The 21,850-nt window shown below is 32.9% G+C and overlaps 3 protein-coding genes across 3 annotated transcripts; 1 reads left to right on the plus strand and 2 right to left on the minus strand.

The window, feature by feature from the left end:
* On the minus strand, window positions 1-9,833 carry TRIADDRAFT_22262 (uncharacterized protein; the record flags this gene model as incomplete). The annotated part of the gene is made up of 26 exons (XM_002111027.1): window positions 1-82; window positions 192-232; window positions 319-393; window positions 465-578; window positions 686-736; window positions 804-869; window positions 932-972; window positions 1,094-1,281; window positions 1,389-1,497; window positions 1,574-1,621; window positions 1,687-1,777; window positions 1,902-1,942; window positions 2,044-2,080; window positions 2,259-2,332; window positions 2,549-2,686; window positions 2,786-2,891; window positions 2,977-3,047; window positions 3,154-3,202; window positions 3,352-3,410; window positions 3,489-3,540; window positions 3,612-3,692; window positions 3,823-3,936; window positions 4,043-4,132; window positions 4,296-4,374; window positions 4,932-5,032; window positions 9,696-9,833. The coding sequence occupies 26 exons, from the start codon at window positions 9,831-9,833 to the stop codon at window positions 1-3; spliced, it is 2,136 nt and encodes a 711-aa protein (XP_002111063.1).
* Window positions 9,834-11,000: 1,167 nt separating this feature from the next.
* Window positions 11,001-12,529, plus strand: TRIADDRAFT_54614 (uncharacterized protein; the record flags this gene model as incomplete). The annotated part of the gene is made up of 3 exons (XM_002110480.1): window positions 11,001-11,135; window positions 11,622-12,110; window positions 12,347-12,529. The coding sequence occupies 3 exons, from the start codon at window positions 11,001-11,003 to the stop codon at window positions 12,527-12,529; spliced, it is 807 nt and encodes a 268-aa protein (XP_002110516.1).
* A 1,509-nt stretch (window positions 12,530-14,038) lies between these two features.
* Window positions 14,039-17,724, minus strand: TRIADDRAFT_54615 (uncharacterized protein; the record flags this gene model as incomplete). Its single annotated transcript, XM_002111028.1, has 12 exons — window positions 14,039-14,122; window positions 14,234-14,386; window positions 14,500-14,584; window positions 14,677-14,741; window positions 14,863-14,965; window positions 15,181-15,314; window positions 15,405-15,534; window positions 15,773-15,830; window positions 16,049-16,163; window positions 16,609-16,692; window positions 17,526-17,600; window positions 17,659-17,724. 12 exons carry the CDS (start codon window positions 17,722-17,724, stop codon window positions 14,039-14,041), a joined length of 1,152 nt encoding a protein of 383 aa, XP_002111064.1.
* Window positions 17,725-21,850: the final 4,126 nt, after the last annotated feature.

A 21,850-nucleotide genomic window follows, 5' to 3' on the forward strand; every position in this document is an offset into this window, starting at 1 on the left:
CTAACCAAGCAACTGCTGCATATTTTGGAACAAATGCAACAATTCATTTGTTAGAGTAGGAGCATGGCACAACGTCATTTTCCTAGTCAAGTATAATATAAGAGAACATGTAGAGAATCAGTAAAAACAGTAGAGAGGTTATGATTATATAAAGTTCAAATTATCAGAATGCGAAACATTACAATATTTACCATAATTCCATTCCATCGTCAATTAGATATATATGCGGCGGCTAACAGGATTAAGACAGGATTAATGTCTCTTTTTAAAATTATAGATCAATAGAAATCAAATAAAGCCTAAATTTTTGTCGCAAACCTTCTCGACGTCTGTACTAAATTGAATAACTGGCAGCAAAAACGGGTACAGCTGAACAGAGGAAGACTTTAGAGCCTACATAATATAAATTTCAAAATTGTAATATACATAATTAAAGAATCGATTTATCAACACTAGATAAGAACCTGGATTAAAACAGTTAAGGTGCATAGTATACTACATCGTAGCATATTATGCTCTTCAGAATCCTGCCATAGTTGTGGTAAATATTGCATTAATTCAGATGAAAAGGGCGTAATCTAAATAAGATATTGAATAAGATTGATCAATGTAGCATAATTAATTAGGGTTAGGTTAAGACAGATCATGATCAAGCATAGCAGAAATAGTCCGCTTGAAAACTAACCTGTGACCCCACGCGATCAATCATTGTGGAAATAACACTTAAGACCCTCATCTGTAATGTAGAGAAAATTTTAGAATTGAGATACAAGATACTCAAGTAATAACAATGAAAGTAATACCTTTGCATCACAGGAATTTAGTTGACGCAGTAACTGGAATAGGCACAACGCATACTTTTCTAAAAACTAAAGCACAAAACTCAGTTACTAAATTTTCATTTCAAAACTTTCGCGAGACTGCTTCTAACCGGTAGAAATTGGGCCACGCTAAAATCGAAGTCATCAATTACTGTACATTTCATTAAGGATCTAACTAGCCACGGTCGAATACTATTTCCTAAGAATGAAAAACTAGCAAAATACAATACTAAATAAGTAGCATTTCATTTTAAGTCTATCATTAAGGATACCAGTTCGAAATGTGCTAGAAGTAGTTATTCGAACAACGACATCTTCAGATGGGTCTAACAGTATAAGAAGCGCTTCATATAAAGTAGATCTAAAAGAAGCCGGTATCCGCATAAGGTTCATTCCATGCTGGTATTCGCTCATCCAAGTGTCAATCACCCATGCTGCTCGTCGCCTCAGAATCTTATAGCTAAAATTTATTTATAGACATAATACACATATAACAATACTGTATTAGCTCTATTCTAATCAATTAGATATATTATGGTCAGCACATCAAAATTGAGAGCAACTAACTTTGGATGTCCATTTTTAATGTCCCTGAGGAGATAACTGCTAAACCATTCACTGAAGTTGATATCTTTATATAATTGAGATGATAATAATCCAGTAACGTTGTAGACTGCTCGGAATATAGTTCGTCAAGATTAGTGGATTTAGTTTTGGTAAAAAACAAGATCGTAACGATCTAAAAGACTTACTCGCATCTTTAGTCAGAATACCATTCAAATCATCTGGATCAGGAAAGGCTGAGAAGAACATAATTATGAGCTTATCATTATATCCATATTTCTAAGGCGTGCATAATACTTACTAGCAACCCCTGACAGCAGCTGTAAAACAACGGGCTTAATAGAAGCTTGATACTCGTTGAATAATACCAGAAATAATCCCTCCGTACATGGCTAAAGGTGTAATTAAATCGTATAGGTATAGGATAACTGGTTCATATAACTTTATGTTCATATGAAGCCTAAATAAGTACTAGTATTAAGAAAATTTTGAAGATTGTAGAATATAACAACGAACCCTTAAAGAGTACTTCCATTCTTCTCCTCCAGTCTCGGTATCTGAATATTGATGCAGTACAATACAGAAATTGGACGAGAATACTCACAATTATTATTTAAAGTCAGGTTATATTAATATTATTTTTAAATTGTAATCATACCGTAATCCTCTGGGTCTTGTTCCCAATCAAATAAATCCTGTTACGATAGAAAGATTAGTAATTATAGTTAGCTAAATTTTAAGTTATATAATCATATACATTTATGATATAAATTCGAATGGATTGATTATAACAACATCAAGAATTAAGAATAAAAAACAGATTTTGTATCTACGTTAATATTAAGCATCATTTTACTGGTACGGCAAAGTTACCTTTTGTGTCAGTATAAAGAAGCGTGATATCAACGTTTGACATATTCGCGTGACATCATCTTCATTTAAAACTCCTGCAACAATTTCCTAAATGGAAACGATTAGCATTAGTAAGGGTGAATCGAAATAACGCTGATATATAAATGCTGAAGTGATGTGCTGTCATTAGCAATACAAGCTCATGATCCTCATCAGGATCTAAATCTTAATGATTTACCTGATAATTTTTCGTAACCTTAGTTTCTACATCATGCTCTAAAAAATAATGTACGTAGTTAAGACTACCATACCAAATTGTAGTTTATATTGCAGAATGATTGGATCGATAGACATACTTATTTTCATTTTAGGCGGTAAGCGACTGCACGTAAAAACAATTGCTTTCATTAGGTTTAAGCAGTGTATGATAAACCTTTCAAAAAGGTGATCTGCAAAGAAAGGATACATTGAAAATGTTATGACGTTACATTGCTTGTGCTTTCCGTCAAACCTTAATTTCAACTCAGAAAATCAAGGGTATGGTCAACGTTTACCTAAATACTCTTGTGAAAAAATAAATGTAATTGACATTCGCAGGGAAGGTACAATGTAGGGAATAAAGAGTACAGGATGTTGATCTTGAGTGCCAATAAACTACCAAAATAAAATACACAAATTATATTAAAAAATTCTGTTTACCCAGTCACTTATGCTTTAATATATATCTTATACTACTGACAATCTTCAGAATAAGTATTAGCAGCTTTTCAGTTGATTGCATTAATGTATGATTCGCTCCTAGCTTTCCTCCTAATTATACGATCATAGATAGAGATATTATTAATAGGCATTTTATACTTCTTGTTATCGTAATTCAAACGCGTTATAGTTATTTCATAGTCTATAGATAACTTACGAAGATTTAAAACAATTGATATGCGCTGAAATAATGCATCCATAAAATCCTACAGATAGTAACAACAGCAATGAGGTCATATCCAGGATAAAATATTTTTAAAGCTCAAGAAACGGTTACAGAAGCTGGTCAAATTTTTTTATGTTAGCAGATCAAACAATTCTAATTGTTGCAAACTTGTACGACAGTAACAATTACCTTTAACTCATACAAAGGTTTACGTTCATCGATTCCATATATAACAAGCTTTCGTAAAACTGTTTAAAAGCAAGAAAGCTTAATTTTAGTATTAGCAAGATTAAGGTCTTATTTATAGTAACGTTATTGTTGAGGACCTTTTAGGATTAATAGGGAGGAATTCAACATTACGCCTGCTTCATCATTTCGCTAGAGAAAAAATGTTAAGATTATGCTTGTTAGATTATAGAAATAAAAACTAAGCTTTAAAGGCAACTAACCTGTTGAGAGACGAGTTTGACAAAACTGTCAGTGTTGTGAATCCATTGCTCCAATAGATACGAAAATATACTATTAGCAATCTAAGATAGAAGTAAATTATTCGATTATAAAATGCATCAACGATTCAAAATAACGCTAATAATTGATAAATTCATTAACACTACAAAAGTATAGTAAAACTATCTAAGTGATGTTATAAGTAAGCAATACCTGGGAAAAGATAACCCTGTCAGTAAATAAACACTTTGAGGCAAAAGCTTTGATTGCATGATGCAAAGTCAATAGAGCTCTGTTCTTTTTCAAGTTGTCGGTGCTACGGACAGCCTAATACAGATACTCAGATGTTAATAACGTTATATAAATATTACTGTCTAGGGGGTTAAAATATTTAATAGGCAGTACATTGCACGATGTAATTAAATGTACTCACTTCCAACAAAAATGGGACTAGTTCAGGCCATTGCCTAGGAAAATCAATTCTTGCAATCTTGCTAAGCAAGACTGCAATTTGCGTAGCAATCTAAAAAAATAAAAATCAATTACAAATTGAATCTTATTTGTAAGACTACGTAAATGTATATACGGTAAAAAATCCATTTCAGTCTTATTCTGATTAATTGTACAAGTGACGTCAACGCACTGCAGACAAAGTTTCATTTCCACACTCGATCTAAGTGTCTTACCTGATTTACAGGTTCAGGATTGTTGATAGCAGACAGTAAACGCGTCCTTAATATTGCTTTTTCTTCTTCATTAATGGCACTAAGACAAATAATAACATCGTTAATTCTTATTCATTTAACATCGATTACGAGCGAAAATCCATCAATGCCGCCTCTAGCTCTACTTCACGACTTGATATTTCGATACGTCTCTTAAATATGTACACGTATACATTTATAGTAATAGCAATCAAGCAAAGTTTGATCAAACTGTACTGAAATATTGACCATCTTACAAATTCAAGTTATATTTCAGTAATATATATCATTTTGCTTCACTATATGAATCGGATTTTAAATTAAATTGAGGTTGGTATAGTATGATCAGGGTGCACTGAGTAGCATCTGACATAACAGACTCAGCACGAGTTATTGATGAGCAAAGATCAATACGCTAATGTATTATAAAACAAAATAGAATGCTCATAAATAAACCAGTATCTATTTAAAGATATGAATTGCATGTATTTGATACCATAGCTCTTCGTCATCAGATTATCGATATTTTACAATAGTTAAAGTTGCATTTATGTCTATGGTCTAAGTATATTTACGGTATATTACAGTATGGGAGTAATGAAGATGGCTTTAACTTACTTCGGAGCAGTCTTTCGCCAATATCTATCAACACCATTTTTGAAATACAGGACTGCCATCCAGCGGACATTAGTTTGTATTTCATAATTGGAGAAAATAGTCTGAAAGATAATTAGAAAAGAAGCATAAAATACAACTACAGTAATTATGATTATAATAAGAAGTTTACGATAATATGATGCATTTGTTGCATATTAGAAAATACTCTCCCTATCCATGATATGGCAGTTTTATGACGTACAGTAAATGATGAAGCAATATCTGTGTGTCTATGTGCACTAATATCCGAATATAGATGAAGAGAGAAGTATCCTAGCCTAGTAGTGGATACGATCAAAATGTTGCCTGTATTCCATCAATGCTGTTGTTTAACTTATCCAAGTATGCATTAATACAGTATTATTATTAGTATCCGAATTATAGTTATCTGTAATTCCAGAAATAAGCACAATAGTCTAGTAATGGATGCCATCAAGGATGATTGATCCTAGTCTAATTTTATCTAATCTGTCGTTTGGTTTGATAGCAATTTTCATGATAGCCATATACAGCTTAAATCAACGATAGCATGCTATAGTGATAGCTTCGCAGAAGAACACAGAAGGCCATAAATAATTAAATTGGATTGAATTACTAGACATTCAAGTAGTTTGAATAAAATTAATCTCCAATAGCACAAGAATTGTAATAGTGCTTACTTTTATACATCAAAGTGATTATTAAAATTTAGTTTAAAATCGCTCCTGAGTAATATCACACTATACTTATTTTTATTATAGTCATTTTCAAAATTAATATCTGTTATATTTTCTAACCCTTTTGCCTGAAAATAATTATATCATTGCACATGACATCATAAAGTACTAAAGTAAGTCTGTTAGCAGTATTGCAAAAAGCTACCATGGTAAAGGTAAAAAAATACGTAGGAGGAGCCGATATATAATTAATTGAAAAGATAGACGAAGAATACGCGTATATCACATATATAGGAACAATTGAAATAGTTCTCCTTTATAGCAATCTACTTTCATTTTAGTATCCTCTCATCATTACGTAGTTGCTCTTACTTCGTATTGACCATTGCATCATTGGAAGACAAGGAATATAGTCGTCATTCAGTGAGTAAATACTAAGTATGGCAATATTGAAAACGTGACTGCACTTCCAATAGAGTACAAGACACTGTCTGCTTTCATCAATACTAAAGCATAGGCTGGAAATTGATGAATACAATCTACTAGACGGTTAGTAAATGGCGCTATTTTGTTCCGCGATACTCATCATTTCATTCATTCTTGTCTCATTGATGTCAATCATTTCTTTCATTAAAAACTATACTGTTACTTTCAGTTAAAGCCAATCCGTTTAGTATCGATAATGATTGCTTTTTAGCAAAATATAAATAATAGCCCAGGCATGAGCCATTTTGAATAGGAACATCCATTGAAAAGCAGCTTATCGGCAGTATACAATTACAGTATTGGGTCAAAATTTTAGCGAGTAATAATTAATTTATGATTCATTATGGCCTTACTGTTTGTTTAGCTCTTAACCTATAACGTGAATTATTATGAATTCTGATAGTAATGCACCAAAATTACTGGGTTGAAGAAATAGGGTAGATTTAATGTTACTATTCAGTAAAAATGTCCACGATATCATCTTGATAGCTGTTAATATTATATGCAAATGAATTAATAAGAAATAAACTTTAATAAATAGGATGTCAAAGGCCAAATTAGAATGACTACAAAGAAATAATAAATATCGGTCTAATATTGCACTAAAATAAGAGTTAAATACTTTTACTGTAGTATAGTAAATCAGATCCAATATTTTATGAAATTTCTGCTAGGACAAGCACTATTTCTGAAATCTCTTATTCTAATGCAGTAAGCATTTGCTATTTCAGTGTACGAGCAAGATTGATAAGATCGAATTATGAAATCAGTGGTTGGAACACTGGACACTGTATCATTGATTAGTTCAATATTCATCTAGCTTGATATACTAGGTTAAGCATTTACTCTCCAAGTCTTTTTAACCTTACGTTTGTGTTTTCAAACTTTTACAACCAACTAATAACCATACATCACACAAGGACTACTAGAATCGAGTGATAAATATATAGTTGATGAATAGTCTCCATTTCGTAATTAAATCTTTCCATTTAATCGGGAACAATCGATCAAAATATTATTATTAAGTCTCACTACATGTAGACTCCAATGATAGGCATACCCTAGAATGCCATTAATAGGATTGGTAGCACTCTGTTGCTGCTTTCAACACTGCTACAGCAATGTAGCCAAAACACAACATCAGCGATGATATATTGTACGTAGAGATTTAATATCAACTCTGAAATATGACATTCAACTTGTCTAGTAGAATTTCTCGATAGAGATTAGCCTAGACGTATATCACTAATTTCAGAGTAATTTACCGTATAGCTGGGCAAGAACTGGCTTAGTAGCATCTACTGATGAATTTTATCCCTTGTAGAGTTAAAAAGTAAATACCAGCAACAACATACGTATTTATCCCCTATTCTATCTATATAATTCATAATTTCCATTACCCTTCGAGTAGATTTCTAACTCTAAAAAAAATTTATGACAGAGCAATCACTAGATCGCATGATTTAATAACGGACTTTATCGCTAGGTAGAAGTTCAAAAAAATAATTAGCAGCAATAAAATACGAGATCTTCTGACATATCCTATCTGAGATACACGTAGCACAGTATGTTAAGCTTGGCTGACAAAATCTTTCCATGTCTATTACTCTACCTATCCATTTCTAATTCTAGAAGTAACTTATAACCATAACAGGCCAATAACTGGATTGGTAAGATTGAGTGATCAACTGTACTAGTAGAGCTAACATCTTTAAAAAAATCAATATCACCGACGATGATTAATAATTAATTAATTAATATAATTAATATCAAGAGTTAGGTATACAGTAAGCTAGTCTATCAGCACTCTACTATTTAGTTCGTGAGCATACTGTACATGGTAATAAGAGTTGTCTATCTTTATCTACTGTATATTTTAATATTCTAGGTCTACATTTCATTTTAAGATACTTTATGAACTCTGATCACCCTAGGCTAAACACATTGAAGTCCTATCGATCGTTGCAATAGCAATATAAAAATTCGAAATATTTGATGCTGTCGGATTAATGTCATCCGGCATCATTTTCATGCTTAATCAATAGCCAAAGTTAGCCTATATAAAAATGGATCCGTCCAATACTGACCCATGACATATTATAAGAAAATAACATAGGCAGTAAATTGTAATGGATCGATAGGGAAGACTATCCATTTTACCCTATCCCCCCTATTTAAAACGCCCCCAGTTTACAGGCATCCAACGCATGATTCTTCCATCGGCAATCTACTACCGTTAAGTCTTTTAATTTGGCGTTTTTAACGTCGATTCAACTACTGCTATAGAATAGTAAAGATAGAATCCTATCTAAAAGAAAGATTTCCTTTGCTAATACCTAGCTATAAATCTAATTTTTACAATACGAGTCTATTCCATATCATTCTAAAGGATACCGTTTATCAGGTACGTTGGCACCTTTCATCTTGATGCTTATGCTAGTCTAGCCATGATTGTATAAGTTGCGATCATAGACACAGTAAAAGAGAGGAAGGAGATCGTAATTTATTTCTATCACCTATTAACCATCATTGGCTGATTTTATTTGTAAAGTATACTATGGCTGATCCATCTAGTATGGGGTATAGTGTGTATTTACAATATGCGATTATCAATATGAAAAAAATTGGATAACAATTCATTACTGTTACCTATTAACCATCGCTGATTGATCCTATACTATGCACAATACAGCTGATCATCTTATCAGAATATAAAATTGTATGAAAACAGTTTCTACGAGTAGATCGATTATTCTAATTTCCAACAATTATCATGGTTGCTGCCTCCGTACTAATTGTTAGCGACCAAAATTTCGATTGGATTAATCATGTCGATGTTAATTTTTGAATGGATAAATGTATAAGGTTTCTGTGGATATCGATTGACCTTAGCTACGTATACAGCCTATTCTATTCATTTTAGGGAGTATATTTACTTTAGAAGTATGATAGTAGCCATTCTAGTGATCAATAATTTCCTTGTTTAGTCGTATAAAATAAATGTCCACTTTTTAAAAGTGAAATAGATTGACCTTGGTTCAGGTGTACTATTTCCATCCATGATGATGATGATGTCATTCCAGGTCAGCAAATTGTAAAATGATCTACTCAAGTCCTACCTCTATTCTCTATTACAGTATGAGAGAAATGTTTTCTGTCTATCTACGGTTATCAACGACTAGTCTCTACGTCTATCCAAAGATACAAAATCCTATCCTATAATTGTACTATATATAGGAGCTATTCTTGCATTGATTGTACGGTAGATTAATGAATTGATCATCCTATTCCATTCTCAATAATTTATTAATCTGCTATCTATCTTGCAGCCATGACTGCCAATAATCTTAGCTATCCATCATGTCTTCATCATCAAGTTATTGAACTACACACAAAATCAACTCTTATGATACTTCAATATGTGAAAGAGAGATGGATAGAAAGAGAAAGGATGGATTATGGTTAAAATTGCATGCATTAGTATTCCTTGATGAAGCTGAACACTATAACAGAGAGAAAGATTTGGGGGACTACACGAGCTGTCTTCCATTCTAATTATTATTATTATGCAAGCTCGACTCACCTGTAACGATAGATAAAAGTGACGATGGGTCTCCCATGATTTCAACAGTTGTTCAGCTCTTTTTAAATTTGCAGTTGATTGACTAGTAGCTTGTGCTAAAGTATCAATAATGCTTTCAAGACCAAAGTTCTCTGCCATCGCGACGAAGGCATGAACAATTTTGCAAGGAAGAAAAAATTGCTGCAACTACTCTTAGCTGCTCGATCTCCCACTCTCGTCCTGTCTCAAGCTAGACAACCCTGGGCGGGGGCAGATTGGTCCTTTTCTACCCTCTCCAGCCCAGTCTATACAATGTGGCAATGTTGAAGATGACTGTGTCTGTTATCACTCAAGATAACACTTGTACGATACAGTACCCTAACTTAAGGCAAATGAAAACACGTTTTCAACTCGTACTGTACCGTACCGTATCGATCCGGGCCGTGCCGGTAATGGGCCGTACTAGACTCGAGTGATTCACCTGCACGCTTCCCACATTCCAGGTCACAGATGGACGGACTAGGATGAAGAAAGTCGGAGAGACTTGCTAATCTTGGACCAACTTTACCTCAATGATATTGATCTAAGCCATCCTGTAGATATTATTCTATATACCTGTATTTGATCTATATTATAACCAGGCACTTGTAAGATTGAATTCTCTTCCAATTTTCTCCTAGAGAAATCCCTGATATACCCGTATATTAAGTTACAGTGATGAGTAAAAAGTAACAAGGGCAAATCGAGTACGCGAGGTATCTGATGGCAGACACTTGCAAACCTCGACATCAATAAATGTACTGCATAGGAAATAACGACAGTACTGTATTGTACTGTACTAGGGATTCCTCAAGGTTTAGTAGTCTCTGACCGTATTCTACAAAGTATATACTGTATATTTACTAGACTACTTCTTACTAAAGTGGCGGACTTGACAGTTAAATGGAAAGACAGACAAGCAATGGCCGCTTACCATACTGAAAATGACGAGCTGACTATGTTACTGGTCACTTCAATTGAATCGTATGCCTGAAACAATACACTATACTGTCGACGATTGGCACACGTAGACTCAGACCTGAAGGTATGCAAAATCTGCTGAGTATGCGCAGACGTCTACCACATCGTTTTCGGGTCTCCACTCTAGTGGACCGTATTGAACTACTCGGTCAAGACGTTATGACATAGGAGTTACCGCTGGGTTGGTTTTGTGCAGTGCGGTGCACACTTCTAGTGGTAGAGTATAGTAGAATGACTAGAAAATGATTAGCCTGCCAATTTGGCTCACTGAGCAATCACTTGACAGTCCTGCTCTCTTATGCAACCATGGAATCCATGGATACAGAAGATTTAAAAGCTAAATTACTGCAAATTTTCCAAGATAATTCTATACTAACTTGTGACAGTATTGTACAAGCTTTAAAGGACAAGAAATTTCACTGGAACTCCAGTCTACTTCAAGTCAGTACTACCAATGATTAATAAATATTAAAATATTTACGATATAACTCAATACAGCAAGACGGTTTGAATGAATTGCTAACTTATTTACTCATTTTGATTAGTCACATCTCTTGCATGATACAGTATACTTATTTATTTATACTTGTATATAATATATATAATGATTCTAGAGGTAGTTGAGCGCAATAAATCTTGATGTATTTGCATACCAATTTACTCGTAGTTGTAGCTAGACCATGCAGATATTAAAACTCCTAGAATGTCATATACCGTAGATTGATACTGCTCATCTTAACATAATTACAGTAATAGATATCTTTCTCCGTCTTCTTTAAATCGAGAAGGAGAAATAAAGTATTGTTGAGTAATCCGTGAAATTATAACAAGGGAAACAAAATGATTTGTCGACTAGTTTCAATTGTAGCCCTTGTAATCGATTTATCATCATCGTTTACTATATGCTATACTCGTACTGCATTACAGGTATCTCTTCAACAGTTAGTGGATAGTAAGCAAGTCTATGTCAAAGTTATCCATCAAGGCTCACAAGAAGACCAAAAAATCTATTACAGAAAACCAACTCCTAACCAGGCTAATTGGCAATCATCGTCCAGTCAAAAAAAAAATAATCCTGATGCTAGTGCTGTCAATTCATCCAAGAAACGACGAAGTATAGGCTTAGCCCCAGCAAACCGTAAGAAATTTTCCTCACCATTATTAAAAAAATCCTCAGGTACTGTCTCCAACCATGCTAGCAAATCGTCCACAGATACAACTGAATATCATCATACAACTCCTGCTACTTCATCAACTGAGGTAGACACTTTCAAGATGGATAAAGAAAACGTCCCCGAATCAGAAAAGTGTCAAGTACAAGATTTGCTTCAATCCAAAGCTAAGTTACTTCAGATTATCCAAGAGAAAGAAGATAAACTAAGAAAGTTAAAATTGGTAAAAATGTATCACACCAAGGTAATCAAAAATTCTACCGTAGAAACCATTGAGACAAAGACATATCAATTTAGATAGATTGTATGTATTTTGTCAAAAAATGATTGGGAAAGATTCATGTAAAATATAAACTGCATTCATTTTTACTCTCACTAGCCCATAGTGAATATAACAAGTGTTGTTTTACATTTTATTCAATTTTACACTGATTTTTACATGGTAAAACTACTAAAGTTCTGCTTCTACAAAATCTTCAGACTAATTTAGATGATCTAGATCAGCTAATTCTCAAGTGGAGAAGTATTAGTCAAGATGTTGCTCAGCAACTCCATGAAAAAATTCAAATTGAACCTCGCCCCACTATGGCTCAATTTTTAGATGCCTACCATATTGATCGCAACCTTATCCAATACTCGGCCGATGACGAAGCCTTTGTCTAAATTTAAACCTATTATATGGGCGTCAATATTTTGTTTATTTATAGTAAGAAAATTGCATTGCCTCTAGGCAGGATAACTGTCCTCGGTTACACCTCTGAATTACAAATATCGGTACTATTACCATTCAATTGAACAGTTTATTATTTACGAATTAACTGTATGTAAAATATGCATGCACTGTAATGTAATAGTGTTTTGATGCTGGAGTACAGTTTACATTATATATTATTTTAGTAATGGTTCGGTCTAACTGATCCTTGTTACAAAGCAATGAAATACTCATAGGCATGTAAAAGAATAGAATTAAGAGTTGTTTATTCAAATAATGAAATTTATTTAAATCATCGATGCCTATGAAACTATAGTATTCGTTGGTATAAGTTATCAATTTAGTGGATATTAATTTTAAATTTAAAATATGATACAGTCGTGTAAGTCGTTGTATTCAAGAAAATTATTGTGTAATGACTATACGCGTATATTACTTTTCTGGTAGTACGATGACAAGATTTTGTACATTTTTTTACAGATATTCGAAGCGTATTGAAAGAATCGATGAATTTTGGTTTAAATTAGCTTTGTTACTAACTTTAAATTAAAATACTAGATGGATCTATCAACTATATCGAATCTTGTATTATTTTATGCCAATTGACAAGTTACAGCTGGTAATAAACATAAAAATATGCCATGTAATATATCGGAAAGTTGCATTACCGTTTCATGCAGCGTAGTTATACTCAGTAGAACATAGAATGACGGTAAATGGGCCAAAACGAGAGCAGTCATTTTACCCGAACGCACGTACTAAGTATTCATCCTTTTTTCATAGTTTGCAACATTTTGGCCGTCTCTTAAAATACACCATAAAATCCTTGCCGTCAATCAAACCAAGATACCATGAAAGGTTACAATACGTATGATGAACTAAATCTTTATTCGAATTTGTATTATCGAAAAATAGCGGAATTATGATTCTTGTTTACCTAGCTATATTATACTTGAAGAAGGAAACTGATCTTAGTTTCATCTATCATAAGAGATAGCAAATATTGCAGTTCGTTTATTTCACTAACTGTAATATCATTAATAAAGAGTTCAGCACGTGCAAGAATAATCAGCCCCAGGTCTTGATAAACTCGACAAATACCAGGTGTAAATAAACATACTTTTGCATAATTTTATTTATTAAAAGCATGTGCTTGTTGTCACAAAATGCAAAACAAGGATAGATTGTAATGATCATTAAAATATGGCATACAGCCATCCAAAAATAGTATATTACCTAATTAAAACTATTATAACTATGATGTACTAAATTGTAAGAACAACTAGTATCCAAGTTTCATTTAGAAGCTATATTTTGAGTTAATTTAGTATCATTATCATGTTAGCAGCAGGAAACTTGCCGATGGGGTAAATATGAATAGTTAAATCATCAAAAATGATGCAAAGTTAACCATGGTGCTAACTTATTTTTGATACAGTAGCTTGACATATATCGTACAATTAAGCACTGGGATATAATCGATCGCAGATAGCCTTTGTATAACCAGAGCAGGTGCCATTACCACCCAAATCTTTTGTAAGTGCCTGTTAAAAGAATCAGTTTTCAATTATAATTAGTATATCAACATATATCACTATTGTGCAGTACTAGCCAAAAAATACTATCACATTTAGCACTGTAGTATTAGTAGGTACCGATCCCTCTCTTATAACATCTAAAGTAGCATTTTCGATTAAATCGGCATGGCCACGTAAGCCCATATGCCGTAACATCATAACGGCACTAAGCAACAAAGCTGTTGGGTTAGCTTTATCTTGTCCGGCAATATCTGGCGCAGTACCATGGACCTGGATTAAATTGTATAAATAGTATTTAGTATATATATATATATATACACTCTCAGTACTAGTAATTATAATTGAGCGATAGCGTGGTATATAGAATATATTATTTTACATACGGCTTCAAAAATAGCTATCCCATCCGAACCAATATTACCACTTGGTGTTACACCTAAACCCCCAATTAAGCCGGCACATAAATCGCTACACATAAAATATATTTTAACGTTAATCCCAATTTCAGGTTTTTATATACTTCAATGTAATTGTCTAAGAGTTGTTGTAGTATTGATTACCTTAATATATCACCATATAAATTTGGCATAACAAGGACATCAAATCTGGATGGATCTAGTACTATCTAAAATCATACATTACGAGGCACCGTTATTACGCAATATACATCCAATAATTGTTCTGCATAATACTGTATAAGTAAGAGACTTCAGATAAGCACAGCACATTAGGTAATTTTCCTTTACCTGCAAACACGTAGTATCCAAATATACCTCGTTGTAGTCGATATTTTTATAATTATCAGCAACTTCTCGAAAGCACTTTAAGAATAAACCATCAGACATACGCCTATAAAACAAACGTGTAGTTACCAATTTACTTTTCGCATAATATATAATTAAATATATCAAATTGGAAGTTAATACTGTAGATAGTAGTTTTAGGATATCTTGGACAACACATTAGAACAACATCAATATAAACCTGCGTTACACCATCACTATCCTCAATGTATCATACTACAAGTAGTAGATGAATATTCACGGGTTATTAAAGAGCCTTACATTATGTTGGCTTTGTGTACAACAGTTAAGTTGCTTCTGTTGTTATCAGTTGCATACTGAAAGGCATATTCAGCTAGCCTAATTGAAGCTGCGCGCGTAATGAGTTTAATACTTTGTACTACACCATCAACAACCTGCAATTTTAATGTTAGCATCATATTACAATTTATTTTTAACAGATTATATCAGCGGTAGTAAGAAAGGATAAAAAAGGGAAAAGTTACCTTATGTTCGATACCACTATATTCTCCTTCAGTATTTTCTCTTATAGTAACTAGGTCAACTCCATCATACGGTGTTTTGTAGCCTTCAATTGACTTACAAGGCCTGACATTAGCGAATAAATTAAAGGTCCTAAATAACCATTAAAGGTAGTAAATTAGTAATCGATGATAAACTAGATGGAGATGGAAGTAAAAAAATTGCAGATATGTACAAAAATGTTTATACTGTATCTTGAATTCCTTTATCTAGCCAGATGCATTTACGATTATCAATTGCAATAATAACACCATTATCTTTACTGTAATCCAATATCCGAAATACTAATAATATTAATGCCAAAATAGCGGATACTTTTCAACAAACATACTTTCTAAGAGTTAAATTCATGGATACATGGCCTTTTCCAATTGGAGTAGCGAGCGGGCCTATAGATACGGTAAAGAGTGTGAAATATGAATTACTCTCGTACTTCAACCCTGGAAATACAATGTCCTCTTGATCTATTAATTATGACTAGTTATCTATTTTAATACTACTTACAGGATACAATAAATCTACTACAGTTAAAGTTTAAAATTTCAAACTTATTCACTAGAAGCACATAGTAATTAGCTTTATAGTTAATACGAGAAGACTTAATTACCTTTTAGACCAACCATATTCTTTTTAACAGACTCGAAAGCAGCCGATGGAATGACATATTTACCACTGGCCGCTTTAACAGGTGTTACATCGACTTGATCCCATTCGATAGGAGCCTAGTAATCCAATGATTATGCACGTATTACGCATAATTTATGTATAAAGTCTTTTTAGAATCGGTCATTTATACTATTAATTGGTAGTCAGTCTTAGGCACCCGCATAGTAAATTCCTGCCGTATAACTAGGTAATGGGATACTTTATCAATTATTTGGGAGTACTTGTTTCATTATATGAGTATTCCACGTTCTATATACTACATAGTTCTACATAAGTTTTGAATTGCCACGGTATAAAATCAAGTAATAGATAGGGGTATACCCCTATCCCTTATCGTTATCGTAGTGACGAAAGGTTGTCAAGAGTCAAGTAGAGTACAGATGCTGCGATTGGGTATTAATGATCATCATTGACACAAGAATTTTCGAAATTATAACGCAATAGCATCTCTTAATGAGGTATCTACTGTTAGTGAAAGGAATGCCTGATATCAACATTAACCTTTGCAGTAGCAAAAATTTCTTTGACAGCTTCAGAAATTTCTGGACCAATGCCATCTCCAGGGATTAGAGTTACTCTTCTCACCTAAATTCATTTATAAATTTAATTTTATTAATTCCTTGCTTAGCTATTCATTTATACTCAGAATCAGTATATTTTGCAATAAAAACTTTGATTATTATTTTATCCTAGTTGATATTAGATACTAGATAGGATGTAATATTACAGTATCATGGTGTTCAATTGGCCATCGTCCTCGATTGCAATGGTTTTGGTATACTACTGTACATGCCAAGTCAACCTGTAACGGAATCATCCTTACAAGGTCGATAAGTGCTACTCTAACCTATATTTACAATGATCAGAAATGCAATTATCTAAAACTAAGTGGACACGTAGATGTCCAGTAAAGCATATTTGCACGTATAGTACAGTACTGTATGTTGCTTTTACTACTTTATAAGTATACTCGTACACATGATGCCAATCATATGGACACTCTTTTGTTAATCGCTTACAAATCATTTGACATTTTCAAGATTTGTTGCTGATGTAACTACCGTACTTGAAGGGAATTGAATTCTTAGCCCAGCAATGTGTTTCATCTGACATTAATACTGTACATCATGAGCAATATCGGCATTTTATGGCATGATTATGATAGACTGTAGTCTGGTGTCTATGCAAGATATTGCTAAACGAGACATATGTATGACCGCAAACTAGACAATGAACACCGTGCTGTAAAATGCTCTATACTATACGGTATTATCCCATATATTGTTGAAGTAGTATAGTGAAACTTCCATCTTGGCTGCAAAATCTTGATTTATTGGATGCACAGCTGTATTTTCAAGCCCTCCATACTATATTGTATTATCTGATAAATTGCTTTCAACGATATTGTTGAAACTTACCTCTTGGCTGCAAAATCTTTTATTTATTAGATGCTTTTGAGATTCTCTCTTTGAAAATAAAATCAATTCAGTTAGCTACAATTGGCATGAGATTTCAAGAAGTTGCCATGCTTATTTTATAGTCGATACTTACACTGACTGAGAGCAGTGATGGAACTTTTAGTAATTGTTGAACTCTACGACCGGCTCCTGTCGCCATCATTGTAGTGACTAGATTACTAAACGAGAGGAATGACACTAGGAAAGAGTTTTTCATTGATAAAAAACCGAAGGCCGACTTTTATGCTAGTCATTTTACTATACCGAACGACTCGAACCGTGCACTGTACTAAAGCCCTCCTCATGTCATATTGAACTTTGATTGTAGACTAATAATACAGTCTACAGTATAGAGGTCTGCTGTGGATTACGAATGTACAGTGTACAGTATGGTGCGATACAGTTTACAGTACAATGCGCATACTCATACTGTACAGTACACTGTACTGTAAGTTACTGTACTGTACTGTATAGTTAATAAATAATAATAATAATTATTATTAACTAGTCACTGTACTGTACGTCTGTACGGCTGAAACCGTTCCACTACATCCCAAAACCAATGAAGAAGGCCAGATGCCAATCTTACTATACTGTACATACATTAGACAGTTCAGTACTGTACAGCAGGTCAATGATAAACAGTAACTACATTTGAGCGCACACGCATATAAATAAATACAAAATGGTAGGCGTACAGAAATGCTAATTTAAGGCAGACTACCAACTCTGATAAAACACATGATAAGCATTAATTTATTAAGAAATAGAGGCTGCAATCTCATTATAATGAGCAAGACCCGTTACTGTAAGTGGAACGGGTACTTACTGCTAGGGATATTTCATACAACAATCAACCAACCGTAAATAGACTTTCCTAATACTGAAAATGGTGATTGCACAGCTTAGTTTTTAAAATTAAAAAAATCTTACTCAACATAATCAGTATAACGCGGATGTGCATTATTACCTCCTCTAGGATTTTAACAAATGGTCTACTCTGTTTATAGCACCATCACAGGCTCACAGCGTTCGCATATCAAAGCATGTCGCCTGGCGGTTGAAAATGCCCGCCATGATGAACGAGAGATAGTTATTTTTGAAGTTTTTGACCCCTTAGTTATTTGCGGTATTGGTGTACGAAGGAAACGCGTCCTTTCATGATGGACCTTGCAACCCCCTAGGACTAATCATACAGACTTTACAGTTATTATGTAGGTTCATGACTAGCTTACGTTAACAATTGCGCTATTGGGAAGACCTTCAATGAGGCGCAAAGCACTCCTTTATCAATATACTATTTCGACGCCATAAGCATCTGCGAGATGTAAACCACTATACTCTTACTTATTTATTGCATTAAGATTGGCTGTAAAAAAAAGCACTGCTGATATGCTTGGCGCAATGCGACATTGAATCAAATAGAATTTAAAATCGCAATAATGGTAATGGCAACACTTCAAGCCAGGGCATAAATTACTCAATTGCTGTCAAACCTTAGCTTAATAATACGTATCAATAGAATCCTCTGATAGCTTTATTGAACGTACAGTATTGTACAGCTGTATAGTCCAGTCCAGTCGCTTACGACTAAATCATAATTTAATTTTAACGCGAATAATATACAGAGATTGTCGTCTTTGACGACATACGCAATTTTTGTGCAGGGATTATTTCACAAATTTTGCAATTTTGTCAGCTTTGTTTTCAGGTGGTGGCATCGGTGCTAGCGGACCACTAATCCATACTTGACCATACGATGCGGTTTTACTCGCTGATAAACAATTAATATTACTACAGCGAATATTCATTGAGCATACAATCATTTAATAAAATGAATATTCTTTGAAAATCTATTGCACATTCTAATCATACAATAATGAAATGGATTTGTTGTTATGTACAACATTATCATTGAATATAAATTCTTCAAGAACATACTGTATAAATGCTATAAATACATAGTCGAATCTTGATATTGCTATATCTATCTATCACGTTCGTAGAGGTGAGAAAATAACAGACCTTTCGTACTTCTACTGACTGCTTTTGAAAAATATAGCATACGATCATGCAGATACTCTAGTTCTAATTCATGGTAAAGTCGTATGTACAGTAAAAATAAAATAATGTGTACAATAATGGCTATTGGACAAAATAGTATAAAAGTTGCAAAAGAATACTAGATCTAACGAGCACAATTAATAATTTGGTTGTCATAGGCTACTGTCTAACAGCCAAAAGTATCCATAACCTATCGGCTAAAAATTCAACCCAATATAGAGTAAATCATCTACACAGTAAAACTAAGGTAATACCGTATATGTATACGTCATTATATATCCTGTGACCAAAATATCCGCTTATCTAATCATGAATAAGATATTTTTTACAGTTATTCTATTTATAAGATTAAAGTCTTGATACGATTTAATTCATTAGACTATGGTAGCTAATAAATAAAACTAACAATATAATCACTAATTCTTTATCTCTTAATTGAATGGATAATTAAGTAGCCCTGCATTGCACAAGAATAGTAGGTATTTCGCAGATGTTGTTACCTGTATATTAAATTTATTTTAATACCTAAGCCAGAAAAGAAAAAAGGGAGGCATACATATATCTCTTTAAAAGAGAATAAGCAAGATAGTTTGAAAACTTAGTTCCACCGATTGAAGAATAAATCAATTTATATAAATTTTATGTTCAAATTTTAAATGATACTATTAATTACGCTTAAGAAACAATAGGGCATTTAATAATTTCCCTTTACCATGCTTTGTAGCTATATTATTTTATTATTCTATTACCCAAATTTGTAGATATCAAGTCCACTTTGTCTCAAATTTTGGCACTGATATATTTATATATATATAGTAGTAAGAGTAAGATAAAAAATATATACCGATGGTCAGAAGTAATATCATTCGTTTAAATAAGATTATATGGTAATTCTATCATTAAAGAGAGGGACTAAAACTGCAATTGTATACTTCAAATATCATTTAAGTGGTCATTCTCTCAACGTATTGACATAAATAAGTATAAAAGACGATAAAAACTAAAAACTACCCGATTGGACCAATTTTAATTTTGGATATCGTAAACAGATTATGCAATTTATCACTCTTTTTAGGAAATATACCGTAAAAGCTCTCCTTCATATATATATAATGACAAGCGTTTCCATCGCTCGATTCAATGAGCAAAGATCAAAATGTTGATCTGCTTAGGGGCGTCAATAAATTAAAAAAGATTAATAAAGTTTCTTTGTAGTTTTTGAGTATTTGGCGCCGCCACCTATTATTAAGCGTCTCAAGTAGAAGATAACTACTATAATTACTGTATAATTAATATAGATATTACGTAACCTAACTACGGTCTTGATCAAATTCAATAGACTGATCATATGTAATATATATAATAAACACCCATATAATATTAAATGGAAAAAAATTTATCTTAGCCTTAAATCGCATTGTGCCTTGTTTATATTGTGTAAAAGATAATATTACAGATATCTACACGAAGATAACTTGCTGTAGGAAAAGGGTAATCACCTAGTAAAGAAATAGTACTGAGTATAGCATTGCTATCATCATAGTAAAAGCTACAGGCTGTATGATATGGGTTTGTATAAATGATAAAATTGTGTTTTATTGATGTGCTTCAAAAGCCTATTTATTACTATCTAAGAATAAAAATGATAATAACAGCATCGTATTTGACTACTAATTGAATTATCGATATAGTAGATGATTACGTTTATTATCGATATATAAATAGAAAAACTTTATAAGGATCCGATCCAATTTTAAGCAAACCTTTGTATAAAATTAACAAATCATCTATTAATGATTGTCGGTTTTATAATGGTAATAATTGAGAAATTATCCTTTTTTAATTGATTGATATTACCACCAACTAAAAATATCCTTTATAAGACTATCAATCACTATAGATAGATAAGATCAATACGATAAAATGTTGTGGTTAAAGGACTGCCTCAAGATAGACTTATCACAATACAGTCATTGCTTAGTTTCTCTACTGGTCACTTGAGTAGTATAAGTACCCGTATCTATTCGAAATTTATCTATCTAAGCAATAGAATAGTTTTATGCATTTTTTATCTAATTTTATTGATGGTGATTTATCGGAAAACCAATTGAATCAATAGATTAATATCGTCATAATTATATTAGCAATTAAGACCCCTTACTGGATTTGATAGTACCTACTTCTATTCTATCTTTAATATTCATTCATTCATTCATTTCTTT

This window comes from Trichoplax adhaerens, genomic scaffold (assembly GCF_000150275.1).
Source record: "Trichoplax adhaerens TRIADscaffold_3 genomic scaffold, whole genome shotgun sequence".
Lineage (NCBI taxonomy): Eukaryota > Metazoa > Placozoa > Uniplacotomia > Trichoplacea > Trichoplacidae > Trichoplax > Trichoplax adhaerens.